Source organism: Berghia stephanieae, chromosome 10 (assembly GCF_034508935.2).
Source record: "Berghia stephanieae isolate SIO BIC M18660-M18661 chromosome 10, UCSD_Bste_1.3, whole genome shotgun sequence".
Classification (NCBI taxonomy): Eukaryota; Metazoa; Mollusca; class Gastropoda; order Nudibranchia; family Aeolidiidae; genus Berghia; species Berghia stephanieae.
The window spans coordinates 47055358-47075357 of NC_088369.1; the positions used below are offsets into that span (position 1 = coordinate 47055358).

General features: G+C 36.4%; 1 protein-coding gene across 3 annotated transcripts in view; it reads right to left on the reverse strand.

Annotated features, from left to right (window-relative positions):
• LOC144955882 (X-ray radiation resistance-associated protein 1-like) overlaps positions 1–13445 on the reverse strand; it is a 56495-nt gene extending 43050 nt beyond the window's left edge. For 2 of the 3 annotated variants that reach the window (XR_013641838.1, XM_078886134.1), the window contains exons 1-5: positions 13306–13424; positions 8382–8599; positions 5771–5915; positions 4885–4982; positions 3598–3743 (exon numbers count right to left, since the gene is read on the reverse strand). Coding sequence is in view for 2 of the 3 variants with exons in the window: in XM_078886134.1 (XP_078742260.1) it covers positions 3598–3743; positions 4885–4982; positions 5771–5915; positions 8382–8599; positions 13306–13402 (704 nt within the window). In the remaining variant the exon portion in view is untranslated. Of the gene's footprint in view, positions 1–3597; positions 3744–4884; positions 4983–5770; positions 5916–8381; positions 8600–13305 lie in introns of all 3 variants that reach the window. The other variant, XM_078886136.1, reaches the window with a different exon arrangement.
• Between the last annotated feature and the right edge of the window lie 6555 nt (positions 13446–20000).

Consider the following 20000-nt stretch of genomic DNA (forward strand, 5'->3'; position numbering starts at 1 on the left):
CAATGAGAACACGGCTAGTGATAGGCACAATGACAGACAGTTACAATGAGAGCACGGCCAGTGATAGGCACAATGACAGACAGTTACAATGAGAACACAGCCAGTGATAGGCACAATGACAGACAGTTACAATGAGAACACGGCCAGTGATAGGCACAATGACAGACAGTTACAGTGAGAGCACGGCCAGTGATAGGCACAATGACAGACAGTTACAATGAGAACACGGCTAGTGACAGGCACAATGTCAGACAGTTACAATGAGAACACGGCCAGTGATAGGCACAATGACAGACAGTTACAATGAGAACATGGCCAGTGATAGGCACAATGACAGACAGTTACAATGAGAACACGGCCAGTGATAGGCACAATGACAGACAGTTACAATGAGAACACGGCCAGTGATAGGCACAATGTCAGACAGTTACAATGAGAACATGGCCAGTGATAGGCACAATGACAGACAGTTACAATGAGAGCACGGCCAGTGATAGGCACAATGACAGACAGTTACAATGAGAACACGGATAGTGACAGGCACAATGTCAGACAGTTACAATGAGAACACGGCCAGTGATAGGCACAATGACAGACAGTTACAATGAGAACACGGATAGTGACAGGCACAATGTCAGACAGTTGCAATGAGAACATGGCCAGTGATAGGCACAATGACAGACAGTTACAATGAGAACACGGCTTGTGATAGGCACAATGACAGACAGTTACAATGAGAACACGGCCAGTGATAGGCACAATGATAGACAGTTACAATGAGAACATGGCCAGTGATAGGCACAATGACAGACAGTTACAATGAGAACACGGCTAGTGATAGGCACAATGACAGACAGTTACAATGAGAACATGGCCAGTAATAAGTGATAGGCACAATGACAGACAGTTACAATGAGAACACAGCCAGTGACTGGCACAATGACAGACAGTTACAATGAGAACACGGCCAGTGACAGGCACAATGACAGACAGTTATAATGAGAACATGGCCAGTGATAGGCACAATGACAGACAGTTACAATGAGAACATGGCCAGTGATAGGCACAATGACAGACAGTTACAATGAGAACACAGCCAGTGATAGGCACAATGATAGACAGTTACAATGAGAACATGGCCAGTGATAGGCACAATGACAGACAGTTACAATGAGAGCACGGCCAGTGATAGGCACAATGACAGACAGTTACAATGAGAACACGGCTAGTGATAGGCACAATGACAGACAGTTACAATGAGAGCACGGCCAGTGATAGGCACAATGACAGACAGTTACAATGAGAACACAGCCAGTGATAGGCACAATGACAGACAGTTACAATGAGAACACGGCCAGTGATAGGCACAATGACAGACAGTTACAGTGAGAACACGGCTAGTGATAGGCACAATGACAGACAGTTACAATGAGAACATGGCCAGTGATAGGCACAATGACAGACAGTTACAATGAGAACACGGCTTGTGATAGGCACAATGACAGACAGTTACAATGAGAATACAGCCAGTGATAGGCACAATGACAGACAGTTGCAATGAGAACATGGCCAGTGATAGGCACAATGACAGACAGTTACAATGAGAACACGGCTTGTGATAGGCACAATGATAGACAGTTACAATGAGAACATGGCCAGTGATAGGCACAATGACAGACAGTTACAATGAGAGCACGGCCAGTGATAGGCACAATGACAGACAGTTACAATGAGAACACGGCTAGTGATAGGCACAATGACAGACAGTTACAATGAGAGCACGGCCAGTGATAGGCACAATGACAGACAGTTACAATGAGAACACAGCCAGTGATAGGCACAATGACAGACAGTTACAATGAGAACACGGCTTGTGATAGGCACAATGACAGACAGTTACAATGAGAGCACGGCCAGTGATAGGGACAATGACAGACAGTTACAATGAGAACACGGCTAGTGACAGGCACAATGTCAGACAGTTACAATGAGAACACGGCTAGTGACAGGCACAATGTCAGACAGTTACAATGAGAACACGGCCAGTGATAGGCACAATGACAGACAGTTACAATGAGAGCACGGCCAGTGATAGGCACAATGACAGACAGTTACAATGAGAACACGGCTAGTGACAGGCACAATGACAGACAGTTACAATGAGAACACAGCCAGTGATAGGCACAATGACAGACAGTTACAATGAGAACACGGCGAGTGACAGGCACAATGACAGACAGTTACAATGAGAACACAGCCAGTGATAGGCACAATGACAGACAGTTACAATGAGAACACGGCTAGTGATAGGCACAATGACAGACAGTTACAATGAGAACACGGCTAGAGATAGACACAATGACAGACAGTTACAATGAGAACACGGCTAGAGATAGACACAATGACAGACAGTTACCATGAGAACACGGCGAGTGACAGGCACAATGACAGACAGTTACAGGCCAAGCTCAATGAGAACACGGTTAGTGAGAAAGAAGCCTTTTGCAGAGAGCAGGGAAGTTGCCTCACGGAATCCTTGATGCAAGGAGCGCTTGATGAGGCACAGAGAAAACTTAGCAAACTGTGGACGTGTAAAAATGAAGACAGCAATCACACACGTCATGATAGCTATCTTGTTTGACGAGGGTTTCATTTGTTCACATCCATGACAGACTTTCAACTATCAGGCCCATGTGAGAAGTAGAAAACGAACAGAGGAAATAAAAAAAATATTATATCTGTCAGTAAATATATCTAGCCATTGTTTATTGTTCATTTGATTTTGTGCATTGTGAAATATCACCTTTAATTTAAATCTATTACCACAGCACACTGGATAGCTTTCACCATTGCCAAGGGTATTCAATCAGTTAGGTGACGGTGATCGTGTAAGAGTAAGGTAGCAGGGAGGGGGGAGGGGGGGGGGCAGAGCAATCGGATTGATCCACCATGGTAGAATATAGTCATTGTACATGTATCGTAAATAGGAAGAAAAGGGAGACCCAGATAGAATTGTGCGCCTTGAAACGGGAAATCCCAAACTATAAATAGCTCATTCTTGTTTATGTTGGGGCTTCCGTCCTTTTACCATATGAGGGCTTCCATTATTCCAGTAGTAAAACGATCCCAGTTGGTCTATCATCGAACTAGAAAACTTTATTTCTATAAAATGTCTGGAGTTCAATCCACTTCAAGCTCAACGTTCCCCCATCTGTGATAGAAAATGACTTTGGTGCAGCAATGTGCTCTTGTGGTATGACACTCGCTTTTGGATCAGAAGGTCCTGGGTTTGAGTCTTGCTTGGCACATAGTTGAGTCCATGGAAAGGTTCTTTACTCACATTCTCTCACCGTACTCAGGTGTAAAATGAGTAGCTGGCCGTTACCAGCGTTGTCTTTGTCCAAAAAAAAAATAGTAATCTTGCTTAAAGGAGTCATGTCTCGTTCTACATGTTACGAGATGCTGTTGATCAAGGACCCCCTGTAAATCACTTTGAGCACATTTAGTGGATATTTCCCTATATAAAAGCTCAAGATTTTGGTTTATTTGTTGTTGTTTTTTTTTTAAAAAAAGATAACAGGTCAGTCTAACACCCACTTTTCTCTGGACAAATAAGGCATGGCCAAATCCAATGGCAAATTCCTGAAGTTGTTTCCAGTGAGGTGAAGGACCTTGACCTTGGACAAAAGGCCAAGGGTCAAAAGGTCATCTTGTGACAGGTTGTTGTAGGACAGATCCAGCATCTGTAAATGGATATTGTGTTGGGTAAGGGGAGGATGTTTGGGTAAAGGGAGGGAAGATGAGGGGGAGAGGAGGAGGAAGAAGGAGGAGGGAGGAGGAGGGGAGGAAAGAAGAGGGGGAGGAGGAGGAGGAAGAGGGGAGGAGAGGAGGAAGAGGGGAGGAGGAGGAGAAGAGGGGGAGGAGGAAGGGAGAGGAGGAAGAGGGGGAGGAGGACGAAGAAGGAAGAAGAAGAAGAAGAAGAAGAAGAAGAAGAAGAAGAAGAAGAAGAAGAAGAAGAAGAAGAAGAAGAAGAAGAAGAAGAAGAAGAAGAAGAAGAAGAAGAAGAAGAAGAAGAAGAAGAAGAAGAAGAAGAAGAAGAAGAAGAAGAAGAAGAAAAAGAAGAAGAAGAAGAAGAAGAAGAAGAAGAAGAAGAAGAAGAAGAAGAAGAAGAAGAAGAAGAAGAAGAAGAAGAAGAAGAAGAAGAAGAAGAAGAAGAAGAAATAGAAGGGGGCGGAGTAGGAGGAGGAGGAAGAGAAGAAGAAGTAAATAAAATACACATCAATATCATTCAAGTGAGTATTTCGTGACAACAGGTCAAACAGGTTAAAGTTCAACACCAGCAATTCTTTTCCTTTTCTTTTCTTTGTTGGTATTCTTGTAGCATTGGCGGTTACCATCTTTGAGTGGAAAACGATGGGAGAAAAGAGGGTGGGACAGAGGAGGAGGGGAAATGAAGGGCATGTAGTAGTCTTGTGACTCAAAGCCCACTTGGACCGATAGCGATGCGGAGTCTTTGGAAAAGACTCTTTATTCACATTCTCCTGCAGTACTCAGGTGTAAAGTGAGTATCTGGCCACTAGCAGCGGTGTATCTGTCAAAAGAATTTTTTAAAAATCCAATATGACCTTGTATGCGTCATGTTTTATCCTAGATGTTAAGAGCTGCTGTTGCTAGGAACTCCCTTTCAGTGGATATTGCGCTATATAAAAGCTCACGTTTTTTGTTGTTGTTTATTTTAAATTTTGCAAAGGGCTTTGAGCACGTTTATTGGATATTGTGATAGTATGCTGTATAAATTCTCCGGTTTCCTTTAATTCCAAGGTAAGGATGTAAAAATAGCATTGGAATCGTTGCTTTAGTTTGTAATTATTATTTATTGTTTACCTCAAGACAGGAAAAGTCTGTGTGTGAAATCTTGAGGTTCCTCAATCCATTCAGAGGAATTTCCAATTCCCTCAAGGCAGGGAATCCCCGAAATGCCTCTGGTTCAATCAAAATACAAATGAAAATACAGTTGGGGTGGGTGGGAAGGTTTGTCTTTTTTTTCATAATTCTATCAATTTTGTTTGTTTGTTTGTTTGTTTGTTTGTTTGTTTGTTTGTTCGTTTGATTTTCATTTCGCTGTTTCTATTTTAATTTTTTTTTCTTCCTTTTTTGTATCATTTTTGATGAGTTTGCTTTTTAATTTTGTCTGATTTTCATTATTGACCAATCAGAACAAAAACAGTATTACAGTATTTCTCCAATTTCATGATTTCTTTGCATCACCTTGAATCAAAGCATGTCAGAATACAACAGATTTAGAAACCTTCAAGAGAAGATTATCCAACTACTTCAGTTCAAACATCCACAATGGCTGCCAAATTCAACAACTCTCTCCACCCACGAATACAAATACTCAGAATTGAGTCGACTTCCAGCAGCGTTCAGATTTAATTCCAGGCAACAGGTAGTGACTTTTTCCCCCTGGATCTTACAGTCTGGTGTGACTAATACTAGCAATTTACCTTGTCTGTGTCATCCAAGTGTGTAGGCTTGATGGTTATTGTTTTGATATTGTAACGACACAGAAATCACACATCACAAAAACTACACAGTATTTTACCTTGTCTGTGTCATCCAAATGTGTAGGCTACATGACTATTGATTTGATATTGTGGCAGTAATACCTCACCTGCTCCAGTAACCAATAAGGGCTCATTGATTGCCAGGTGAGCGTTTTATTAACTGAACTGTCAAGAAATCCCCACCCCAACCCTTTATCACTTACCGAAAGGCAAAAAATTTTCTCCAGCATTGACGTAAGCCACATTGTCAAACAAGCCCAGGTCGTCTTCCTTCACATCCGTCAGGTCCTGACCAGCAACGTTGACAGAGCACAGATCGGCAGGGTCATCAACACAGCAATGCTTCATCTAGAAGGCAGAAAACCAGTTACATAAAGGAATAGAGAATAATATATCATAAAACACAGAACGTTTCATTCCAACCTCCCCCCCCCCCCCCCCACCCCCTTTCAGCCAATAACAGAAACAGTTAAAATTTGAATCCATCAAGTCAAATCCAGAAGGTTCGAGGAAATTGTCTGCCGTCTTTTTGGTTTTTATATGAAAACTGCTCACAAAAACAACATATCAATCAAAAATGACACTTGACAAACCGTAAACAGCAAATATTCCTCTGGATATCAACAACAACAAAACATAAAGAATGACAAAAACAACAACACAACAACAACACAACAGAGCGCAAGAAACGACATAACAACAACAAAAAAACATAAAGAACATAAATAAAAATGACAACAACAATAACACATAAAGAATGACAACAACAACAATAACACATAAAGAATGACAACAACAACAATAACACATAAAGAATGACAACAACAATAACACATAAAGAATGACAACAACAATAACACATAAAGAATGACAACAACAATAACACATAAAGAATGACAACAACAATAACACATAAAGAATGACAACAACAATAACACATAAAGAATGACAACAACAATAACACATAAAGAATGACAACAACAATAACACATAAAGAATGACAACAACAATAACACATAAAGAATGACAACAACAATAACACATAAAGAATGACAACAACAAAACACATAAAGAATGACAACAACAATAACACATAAAAAGAATGACAACAACAATAACACATAAAGAATGACAACAACAATAACACATAAAGAATGACAACAACAATAACACATAAAGAATGACAACAACAATAACACATAAAGAATGACAACAACAATAACACATAAAGAATGACAACAACAATAACACATAAAGAATGACAACAACAATAACACATAAAGAATGACAACAACAATAACACATAAAGAATGACAACAACAATAACACATAAAGAATGACAACAACAATAACACATAAAGAATGACAACAACAATAACACATAAAGAATGACAACAACAATAACACATAAAGAATGACAACAACAATAACACATAAAGAATGACAACAACAATAACACATAAAGAATGACAACAACAATAACACATAAAGAATGACAACAACAATAACACATAAAGAATGACAACAACAATAACACATAAAGAATGACAACAAACAATAACACATAAAGAATGACAACAACAATAACACATAAGAAATGACAACAACAATAACACATAAAGAATGACAACAACAATACACATAAAGAATGACAACAACATAACACATAAAGAATGACAACAACAATAACACATAAAGAATGACAACAACAATAACACATAAAGAATGACAACAACAACAACACATAAAAAATGACAACAACAATAACACATAAAGAATGACAACAACAATAACACATAAAGAATGACAACAACAATAACACATAAAGAATAACAACAACAATAACACATAAAGAATGACAACAACAATAACACATAAAGAATGACAACAACAATAACACATAAAGAATGACAACAACAATAACACATAAAGAATGACAACAACAATAACACATAAAGAATGACAACAACAATAACACATAAAGAATGACAACAACAATAACACATAAAGAATGACAACAACAATAACACATAAAGAATGACAACAACAATAACACATAAAGAATGACAACAACAATAACACATAAAGAATGACAACAACAATAACACATAAAGAATGACAACAACAATAACACATAAAGAATGACAACAACAATAACACATAAAGAATGACAACAACAACAATAACACATAAAGAATGACAACAACAATAACACATAAAGAATAACAACAACAATAACACATAAAGAATGACAACAACAATAACACATAAAGAATGACAACAACAATAACACATAAAGAATGACAACAACAATAACACATAAAGAATGACAACAACAATAACACATAAAGAATGACAACAACAATAACACATAAAGAATGACAACAACAATAACACATAAAGAATGACAACAACAATAACACATAAAGAATGACAACAACAATAACACATAAAGAATGACAACAACAATAACACATAAAGAATGACAACAACAATAACACATAAAGAATGACAACAACAACTTCAAAGACAATAACAAAAAAGTAAACAAACCAACAACAACAAAGTCAAAAACAATAAAAACAACGACAATATGAAATAGCAACAACAACAATAATGAAAACAAAAATGACAATAAAAACAACAACAACAACAAAGACAATGAAAATAACAACGACAATAAAAACAACGGCAATAACAACAATATTAACAAAAATGACAACAACAACAATGACAATAACAATAATGACAACAACAAAATAAACAAAACAACACCAACCCCAACAACACCAACAACAACATAAAACCACTCACCAGAAAGAATCCATCCAGTGTCCTGTCTTCCTCACCCTCCTCTCCCTCATCAACTTCCTCTGCATCATCGAACGCTTCTGATGTCAATTTCGTTCCAGTCAACTCGGTTTTCTTCCTCTCTTCTTTGATCCTTGAGTATGTCCTCGGCTTCGAGCAGAGAACGGCCTTGAATCGTCTTCTCTGTTCAGCATGATGGGCAATCAACCAGGCACCACTGGCTGAAAATAACAGTCAAAAATGGCAATGTGTGAACAGGATGGGCAATCAACCAGGCACCACTTGCTGAAAATAACAGTCAAAAATGGCAATGTGTGAACAGGATGGGCAATCAACCAGGCACCACTTGCTGAAAATAACAGTCAAAAATGGGCAATGTGTGAACAGGATGGGCAATCAACCAGGCACCACTTGCTGAAAATAACAGTCAAAAATTGGCAATGTGTTAACAACAAATAATTTAACCCTAGAGATAGAAATCTGCTAGAAGCGGTGGACTGTGAAAAGTCAGGAACAAAAACTGTTTACTACATTTTGTCATGAATTTGTTTGTTATATTTGCCAGTTTCGATAATGTGTAAAGCGCCTCAGAGAATGATACCTGTGGATGTTTAGGAACTATATAAATTCATTATCTATTATTATCGTTATTATCATTATTATTATTATTATTATTATTATTATTATTATTATTATTATTATTATTATTATTATTATTATTATTATTATTATTATTATTATTATTATTACGAAATACTTAAAATATAAAATGTAATGTTTTCAAACTCCATGCTTTCCCCCTTCTATGCTAATTCATGGTGATGTTAAAGCTGATACAACCTGTGGGTTGTACAAGGTAATAAACACAAATGAATAGAACAGCCTGAAAAAAGAACGAAATACCAAACAAGGTATCGCTTCGGTATCAAATCCCTTATTCAGCCAACAACCAAAAAACAATGAAGACAAAAATACATGTTACTGAAAATCCAGATAGACGACAGAGAAATATTCAGCACGTCTTTTCTGTATTCAAATCTTGTAATGGAAACAAACAAACAAACACACAACAAACAAACAATAAACAAACAAAACAAAAAACTACAGAAAGGACAGGTTGACGATTTCTCTACCATTGATCTAAGTTTAAAGGAACGCTTTATTTAAATTGTTTTCATACTATTGGGTTTTTTTTTCATTGTAGTCGCTGAAGATGAAGATGAGCCCAAAACGTCCGTATTTGGTATTTTGCTCCATTTGAAGCTGTTATATGCTAATTTATTTTTGTTTATGCTAATTTATTTTTGTTTATGCTAATTTATTTTGTATGGAATGATGGTTCAGCAGTACTGTGTCTTGTCTTGTCACAAACTCAAGCAATATTAAGCACGGTCAGTGAATAAATGAGTGACAGAGATCATGGAAAATTCTGGTAGCAATGTTGTGCCCTTGAGTAAGGCAGTTTACACACATTACCGCACTAGACTCAGGTGGGTATGAGTACCTGGATATGGGCAGTGACGGATATTGTTAAATCACCATCACAAAAATGATGCAGAGGTAACTGGTACTGTATGAAATGGAAATACAGTTCCATATGGCCTGTTGGAAAATAAATGAAACATTATGAAGCCCGTGGATCATGGTAAATCTGTGTAAATGGGCTCGAGAAATGTTCATATTTATTTATTTATCGCAACATTATAAATTTCAATTAAGATTGCAATGCAGATAGTAACATGATCTACCCCTTATCAGATCCCATCATTCTATGAGAGACTTGTCAAATTTAACACGCTTGTCAAATTAATTCATGAAATTTCCATTCATATGTATTTTTTAAATAAGGATTTTTATGGTGCATTTTTTAATATTATAATAAGAGAATTCAAATAAAACTGACTTTTCTTTTTTTGACAACATTTTAAGAGCTGAGGACTGACCTGAATGGAGGGCCCTTATTGCAAAGTCATCTCTTATGTTACCTCTAGGACTTACAACAACCTCAGTCAGGAGAATACGGTGAGGTGACGCAGGGTTTTCGTCAGATCCAATTTAATTTATGATTACACTTGCACAAAACTAGATCCAACAACACATCCAAAATCCAAGATAAAAATAGCAATTTTTAAAAATGAATCAAAAATAGTGGAAAAGTATGTGGCGGCCCCGGCCCCTATATGAACTTCCAAGTGACACAGAAGTCTTTGTGGATGGATAAGAGCTGAGTGGGTGAGAGGTACCAGCTTTCCAATCCAATCCATTCCCTTTGGCTATGCGGGTCCAAGTAGCCACTTTTGTGGTTGAATTTGGCCTTGATTCTAAATTGGTTGTTTTGTTTCTGGGCCAGATTTTAAACATATATTGATAAAAACTATTTAAAAATTGTAAACAGCAGAGATATTGATCAATATAACATTATCATTTGCAGCATTTAATAGAAAGAAAATAAAATAAAAAATAAGATTAATGCAAAACAAAAGGGGGGGGGGGGGGGGGGGGGCAATTTAATATTAGCAACATTTTATAAAAGGACGAAAAAAAACAAAAACAAAAAGAGTCCGAGAAAGAAATTGAATCCACAACTCAGTGTAGAGTTTGACAAGCCGTCTGAGAGATAGTCATTTACTTACCAATCCAGTCACGGCATCCACACGAATGACGATGCATATCGTGTATTCTAGTACTAGATAGTACCACCCGTCAACTGATTTGTTGTATTGAGTACTAGATAGTACCACCCGTCAACTGATTTGTTGTATTCTAGTACTAGATAGTACCACCCGTCAACTGATTTGTTGTATTCTAGTACTAGATAGTACCACCCGTCAACTGATTTGTTGTATTCTAGTACTAGATAGTACCACCCGTCAACTGATTTGTTGTATTCTAGTACTAGATAGTACCACCCGTCAACTGATTTGTTGTATTCTAGTACTAGATAGTACCACCCGTCAACTGATTTGTTGTATTCTAGTACTAGATAGAACCACCCGTCAACTGATTTGTTGTATTCTAGTACTAGATAGTACCACCCGTCAACTGATTTGTTGTATTGAGTACTAGATAGTACCACCCGTCAACTGATTTGTTGTATTCTAGTACTAGATAGAACCACCCGTCAACTGATTTGTTGTATTCTAGTACTAGATAGTACCACCCGTCAACTGATTTGTTGTATTCTAGTACTAGATAGTACCACCCGTCAACTGATTTGTTGTATTCTAGTACTAGATAGTACCACCCGTCAACTGATTTGTTGTATTCTAGTACTAGATAGTACCACCCGTCAACTGATTTGTTGTATTCTAGTACTAGATAGTACCACCCGTCAACTGATTTGTTGTATTCTAGTACTAGATAGAACCACCCGTCAACTGATTTGTTGTATTCTAGTACTAGATAGTACCACCCGTCAACTGATTTGTTGTATTGAGTACTAGATAGTACCACCCGTCAACTGATTTGTTGTATTCTAGTACTAGATAGTACCACCCGTCAACTATTTGTTGTATTCTAGTACTAGATAGTACCACCCGTCAACTGATTTGTTGTATTCTAGTACTAGATAGTACCACCCGTCAACTGATTTGTTGTATTCTAGTACTAGATAGAACTACCCGTCAACTGATTTGTTGTATTCTAGTACTAGATAGTACCACCCGTCAACTGATTTGTTGTATTCTAGTACTAGATAGTACCACCCGTCAACTGATTTGTTGTATTCTAGTACTAGATAGTACCACCCGTCAACTGATTTGTTGTATTGAGTACTTTAGAATTTGATTGCATGGCTGCCAACTTTTCAAAATGCAAGAACGTATTATTATACGCGGTGCGGCGCGGACGCCCAATTCTTGTCTTAAAATGGCATATTTATTAATTAATGTACTTAAGTACTAGAATGGTCAGAACTGTAATACTAAGAGAAGCTTACCTTTATCATCATACTGGGTAGGCATAAGTGATGGGGAGGTGGTGACAGAAGCAAATTACTGATAATTTTTATCAGATTTTCTTCTTTTTTTTTTTTCTTTTTCTGGATTGGCCAAATCGTACTAAGTACGATTTTATCATACTGGTTGGCAGCTTTGTGATTGATGTTACCTTAACATTATTTACTTCTTTTCATGTATCTATGTGCATTGCCAGAGGTTTTGTAATCTTGAAAATGTATGATTGTTAAAAAGAGGGCAATTTCAAAAACGTCTATAACTATAATGACCACAAACTGGCTGTTACATACAGACATATCGGTCAATAACTTAAGCAACTATAATATCAATGATTTTTAAAAAAATAAATAAATAATAATAATAATACCAACAACAACAACAATAACAATAAGGATAATAATAATAATAATAATAATAATAATAATAATAATAATAATAATAATAATAATAATAATAATAATAATAATAATAATACTTCGACTAATAAAACTAAAACTTGCCGCTGCACAACTACACATGTTATTTCTCTTTCTACTCTTGTTCTATTCTACGTCAAAAATCAAGATCACTCTGGCTCAAATCAAAATGATCAAGCAAAAACATTTTAGTTTTAGTTAGATCTACCGTCTAAATTCTAGTCAGTCAGTAGGCTATCCCTAGTTTTCAATTCCATTTGTTTCCCATCAACAAGTAATATGGCGTTCGACCTTTTACGTTCACACCACTTCACTAGCCAGGCCACTTTTAATTTAATGAGTAATCACCCTGTTGTCCGTTCTGCTCTAACCTTTCTATTCCAATCCCCCTATTCAGACTCTCCGTTTGAATGAGACCAGTTCCTGTCTGTAGTTCTGCCTCATCAGGTCAGGGCCAGAACGAGGTGTCAAAAACAAACATTTCCTACTTGCAAGATAAGATGGTTTCATAGTATGTTGTCCTATCAAAATAAAAAACAATGTTAGTATCCTCACCATCAGTTGATGTCCGACCAAAAGACGACCTTACAGGAAAACAATTAAGAGGAAAAGTGCCTCGGCCGTCGTCTAATTTGACGCCTGCTACCGCCATTTTGAAACATCTCTAAGGAAACGTGGATTTAAAATGACAGAATGACATCCAAGCTATTTCGAAACGAAACAAATAAACGTTTTCGGGGAAAAAAAAAAACATAACATAACATAACATGTGGTAGAGGGCAAAATAGGATAAGATCCCTTGAATGCCCTTAATATTAATTAGTAATGCCATAAATCTATTGATTAAACATTACAATAATGATACACGTGGTAAAGATAGTATTTCAACTTAAATGTACTCATGTGGTGTACAAACATATATCTTTAACCGTGACATGCAAAGCACACACACACACACACACACACACACACACACATAGACACGCGTATAGAAGATAACCATAATAATATAATAATGCATAATATATACATACAAGATTGAAAGCCATATCAACAGCAGAGCAAACACGTATTATTCGTCATATATAAATCTCCCATCATATAATTCCCTGTCTACTAACACCTTGAAATAATCCATAGATTTTGCATTCTTTGTACATTATTTGTACATTTGAACATTATACCTACCTTTATTTATCTATATTGTTTTGTTTCATTTTTGTTTGGTTTGAAAACCAAAATATTGTTAGTTTCAAACTATTTTGCTTTATCCAGGCGTTTCGTAGCAAAATGGCAACTGTCACCAATGAAATGGTGCAGGGGAAGTAACCAAACATTATCAAACGATCTCTTGCAGGATTGATTATGTTCCTTGGAAGAATATTATAAATAAGTCATAAACTGAAATATTGAAGGACCGAAATTGACGTCAATCGTCTTTTCGTTATTATTTTTAGCCAGCCTTTGTTATGAGTAGTTTTTTTTTCTTTTCTTCTTCTCTCTATTTAGTCCTGCATTGTTTCACATCTACAAATCTTTATCTTACTTTCACCACTGGCTGCTCCCTAATTATTTGTCTGATATTTTCATAATAAGAATCAAGCTCAAATGCCTACGGCCTCTTCCTCTCGTGTTCAATATTTGTGTTTTGTGATACACTGAGGGTTCAAAATAGTTCATTAATTAAAGAGCAGGCGCTTGTGTAAGATAAAAATGTGAAACATTGAGGAGGAGGAGGAGGAGGAGGAGGAGGAGGAGGAGGAGGAGGAGGAGGAGGAGGAGGAGGAGGAAGAGGAAGGGGAGGGGAAAGGGGTCTGGGAGGGGAAAGGTGTCTGTGTAAAGGTGTGTTTGAAACAGTGCCAGACAAAGTAAGAAACAAAAATACAAGAACCCCCCCCCCCCCCCCCCCCCCCCCCAATCGTAGCTGGCTGATTTTTCTTTAAATTTCTTTTATTTTTCAGCGTGTATTTGTCTTTCTTGCTTTGTCTGTTTTGCTATCCTTGGTGAGGGTTCACAGTTCACAACCTAAACGTGTTCCACATCCTTGGTGATGGTTCACAGTTCACAACCTAAACGTGTTCCACATTCTTGGTGAGAGTTCACAGTTCACAACCTAAACGTGTTCCACATCCTTGGTGAGAGTTCACAGTTCACAACCTAAACGTATTCCATATCCTTGGTGAGAGTTCACAGTTCACAACCTAAACGTGTTTCACATCCTTGGTGAGGGTTCACAGTTCACAACCTAAACGTGTTTCACATCCTTGGTGAGAGTTCACAGTTCACAACCTCAACGTGTTCCACATCCTTGGTGAGGGTTCACAGTTCACAACCTAAACGTGTTTCACATCCTTGGTGAGAGTTCACAGTTCACAACCTCAACGTGTTTCACATCCTCGGTGAGGGTTCACAGTTCACAACCTAAACGTGTTTCATATCCTTGGTGAGGGTTCACAGTTCACAACCTCAACGTGTTTCACATCCTTGGTGAGAGTTCACAGTTCACAACCTAAACGTGTTTCACATCCTTGGTGAGGGTTCACAGTTCACAACCTAAACGTGTTTCATATCCTTGGTGAGGGTTCACAGTTCACAACCTAAACGTGTTCCACATCCTTGGTGAGAGTTCACAGTTCACAACCTAAACGTGTTCCACATCCTTGGTGATGGTTCACAGTTCACAACCTAAACGTGTTCCACATCCTTGGTGAGGGTTCACAGTTCACAACCTAAACGTGTTCCACATCCTTGGTGAGGGTTCACAGTTCACAACCTAAACGTGTTCCACATCCTTGGTGATGGTTCACAGTTCACAACCTAAACGTGTTTCACATCCTTGGTGAGGGCTCACAGTTCACAACCTCAACGTGTTCCACATCCTTGGTGAGGGCTCACAGTTCACAACCTCAACGTGTTCCACATCCTTGGTGAGGGCTCACAGTTCACAACCTAAACGTGTTCCACATCCTTGGTGAGGGTTCACAGTTCACAACCTAAACGTGTTTCACATCCTTGGTGAGGGTTCACAGTTCACAACCTCAACGTGTTTCACATCCTCGGTGAGGGTTCACAGTTCACAACCTAAACGTGTTCCACATCCTTGGTGAGGGTTCACAGTTCACAACCTAAACGTGTTTCATATCCTTGGTCAGGGTTCACAGTTCACAACCTAAACGTGTTCCACATCCTTGGTGAGGGTTCACAGTTCACAACCTCAACGTGTTTCACATCCTCGGTGAGGGTTCACAGTTCACAACCTAAACGTGTTTCATATCCTTGGTGAGGGTTCACAGTTCACAACCTAAACGTGTTTCTTTGACAGGATAGTAATCTTGAAATCCGTGCGACTATAATATCAATGATTTTTAAAAATATAAATAAATAAATAGATAAATATAATAATATAATAATAATAATAATAATAATAAAATAATATAATAATAATAATAATAATAATAATAATAATAATAATAATAATAATAATAATAATAATAATAATAATGATAATAATAATAACAATGATAATAATAATAATAATAATAATAATAAATAATAATAATAATAATAATAAATAATAATAATAATAATAATAATAATAATAATAATAATAATAATAATAATAATATAATAATAATATAATAATATAATATAATAATAATATATAATAATAATAATAATAATAATAATAATAATAATAATAATAATAATAATAATAATAATAATAATAATAATAATAATAATAATAATAATAATAATAATAATAATAATAATAATAATAATAATAGATGGCATTTATATCCCGCATTTTCATCACTCATCACTGTGTAATGCTCATTGCGAGTTACAAATAAATATACAAATTTACATATAGTATATAACGTGTACCACAATGATATCAATAGCAACAGAGTTTGTAATGCCGTATTAATATCATGAAAATGTAACGGTAAAAAGGTAATGCTTTAACAATGATTTAAAACCATCAATAGAATCTATGTTGCTTCTCTTATCCTTCTGGTCAGGTCATTCCACACAATGGGCCCAGTCTGTGTAAAGGAACGACCGCCATCAAATTTATAATTATAATTACTGCTAAGCGGAAACTTCGTTTTGTCAGTCGTGGATCGTAATTGTCAATTTGGTACAAATATTTTTGACATGTTTTTAATGTTCAAGAGCGAATATGTTCTAAAATATTTAAATGCTCTGTTTTAACACTAAGGTGGGGTTCTTTTACGACGTGGAAAATGTCTTGTCTGTTAAAGACGATAGAAATAAAGTTCGAATTTTATTCAATACTTGAATCATAAATTTTGAGTAGATGGACTAGTCGTCACGTTCATTGAGCGGATAGCTATGCTTGTACCTCACAGATGGGTTTGTGTTGTACCTCTATGGCTTGTACACAGCTTGGAGGAAATTAACTAGTGTCCTTATGGTACACAGCGACTTGACTCCAAGTCTATGTTTGTACACAGCGACTTGACTCCAAGTCTATTTTTGTACACAGCGACTTGACTCCAATTCTATTTTTGTACACAGCGACTTGACCCCAAGTCTATTTTTGTACACAGCGACTTGACTCCAAGTCTATTTTTGTACATATCGAATTGACTCCAAGTCAAGGACAACTATACTGAAAGGACAATCATATGGAATCTTCAGGCAACACTAGTGGGGGCCAACAAAAAATAGAGAAAATTTACACCAAATAACAGCAGGGGCATTATTATATGGCAAGATCTACCTTTTTAGAGAGTGATTTCTATGGTGAGGCTGAGGACCTAAAGCGGACCACAGACTTCATAGCAGATATCGGACTGCAGCCATAGATGTCCATCAGAGGAACGAAGAAGAAGAAAGAAGAAGAGAGTGATTGTGAATTCTGGGTCCAAAAAAATATTTAATGATTATTATTATCAGCAGTGAATAGGAGTAGCCAAGAAACGGAAAGGATGGGTAGTTAGATATTCTAAAAACTGACCTTATAGTGATTGATTCAGGATGATTTCTTTAGAAGCTTGATTAATGAATGTACATGTAAAATGATGATGAAGATGAAGGTGAACAATTAGATGAAGGGGAAAGGAGATGTAAAATATCAACAAAAGGAGGTAATCTGCGGAGGATGATCCCAAGAAAAAGATGAATACCAAAATATCTACTAAGGGATACAATAGTCGGATTTTTAATAAGGGGCGCACCTTTGTCTTCTTTTTCTTAGCTGTTCACAATGTACAGCTGCAAAAATTTGTATGAACCTCTGGATCATTTTGTCCTAGTAAAATATATTTTTTCACGAATTTTAAAACAATAGGAAAGAATTTCACTTATTACAGCTATATTAAAATCGATAACTTGTAAGTATTGGAATCTGAATATGATTATAGTGTCAAAAATATGATTTTCCGCTTATCCATTTTGAAAGAATTTGTTAAAATGGAATGTTCGGTTAATTGACACTTATATGATGTTCGTACAGAATCCGAATATGAAGGAACGACAGACATGTTTACATTTTATAACAATCAATATACGTTATTGATGAATACAAATGAAAGTGAACATTACGCGCTTCCAACATTATTTTGATTTCAAATTTTTGAGAAATAGCTTGTTCTTTATGCCAAAGAGGATTACATAAATTTAATGTAGACCAGTCAAAAGTAGAAATTCATCAATTTATGATACAATGTTTCCACAAATATGTGCTTGTGTTCAACAGCAATAACATGCAAAACTGAGGGTTGATTGTGAAATTCCAATTCCATAGCTGTCCTCTTTAATTAATGACTTATCGATAGATAAAAGTGGACTTCTTTTCGCAGCCTTACGATAGAGGAACCGATAGAGATTCCGTATCATGTATTGTTTAAGAGCTTATAGGTTTAAAAGAAAACTTTAAATGCTGTGTGAAACGTTCATGCATAGATACAATTTTTCAAAGTTAAATATAAACAGTCTTCGGTAATTGTGACGTGATGTAAATAAAAAGCAATAAATTACAAAGTCAAAATGGGATGCAAACTACATTAGTTGTTACTTTATAACAGTTAATGTGTGTTGCTTTTATTCGGAAAATAGTATGATATGAACTCATAACCACTAGCCGGAACTACCGTGTCACAAGATTATTTTGAAAAACGATGAATTCATCTTACTTTGTGGTGCGAAAATGTTTACATTTTTAGCAGAGTAAAATCTCTAATTTTATGACAGGGGTTTTAAAGTAGATTTTTATAGGTCGTGAAGAAGAAATCTTTTTTGTGATATGGCATCACAATACGGGCCAAAATGTTTATTCAGTTAATAGAAATTGATTCGGAGGTTGACACAAAGTTTTACAACTTTTGATAGAAGGACATCTGAGAAAAACTAGAAAAACATGCGCCATTCATAAAAAATCTGACTACTATACTATAGTTCATTTCTTACAGTCAATGAGTAGCATCAAAATCAGATCCATAGTTCCCTTCCATGTAGTCAAGAGTTATTTAATAGAGTTACTTCTCAGATCATTGAGACAAAACTATATATTCAGACTACTAGTACAATCCTTTCAGTAAATGGATCCATAATTCCCTCCCATAGTCACAGGGATAATTAGAGTGATTGAGTTGGGTGAGTGTAACTGTTGTAACAGTAAAATCTCAGACTCAGATCATTTTGATCAATGAGGCAAAACTATATATTCAGAGTACTATTCCCATACGATTGACAGTCATATCAGCAACACCAGATCCATGTAATGGGCATAACTATATATTCAGAGTCCAATTTCCATCATATATGGTAATATCAGACCTACTAACTATTCTAGTCTAGCTATCTAGCAATAGCAATGACTACTATCTATCAATCTAGCAACTGTTGTTAGTATTGTTAGTAGTAGAAAGGACTGTTCAAGTTCAAGTTGTGAAGTTGACGTGACGAGCAAAGGGCCCTCTAGACTTATACACTAGACTAATACAATAAAGTCAATATTTATCAGTTAACCATAAAGAAAAAAAAAGGATATAAATATAAAGCCACAAGCCATAATAAAATAAGAAACAAATCCGAATCAGGATGTCAGTCTGATCACCATATCTGAATCTATGCGACTCCACAGAGCAAGCACGACAACGGGTCTATCTATCGTCTGCAGGAACTACAGCCATATGCTAATTCTAAACATTTCTTAAATAATAATTATTACGCAATTATTATTGGTACTTACCACTTTTCAAAGATTCTGGTTCGATAAATTA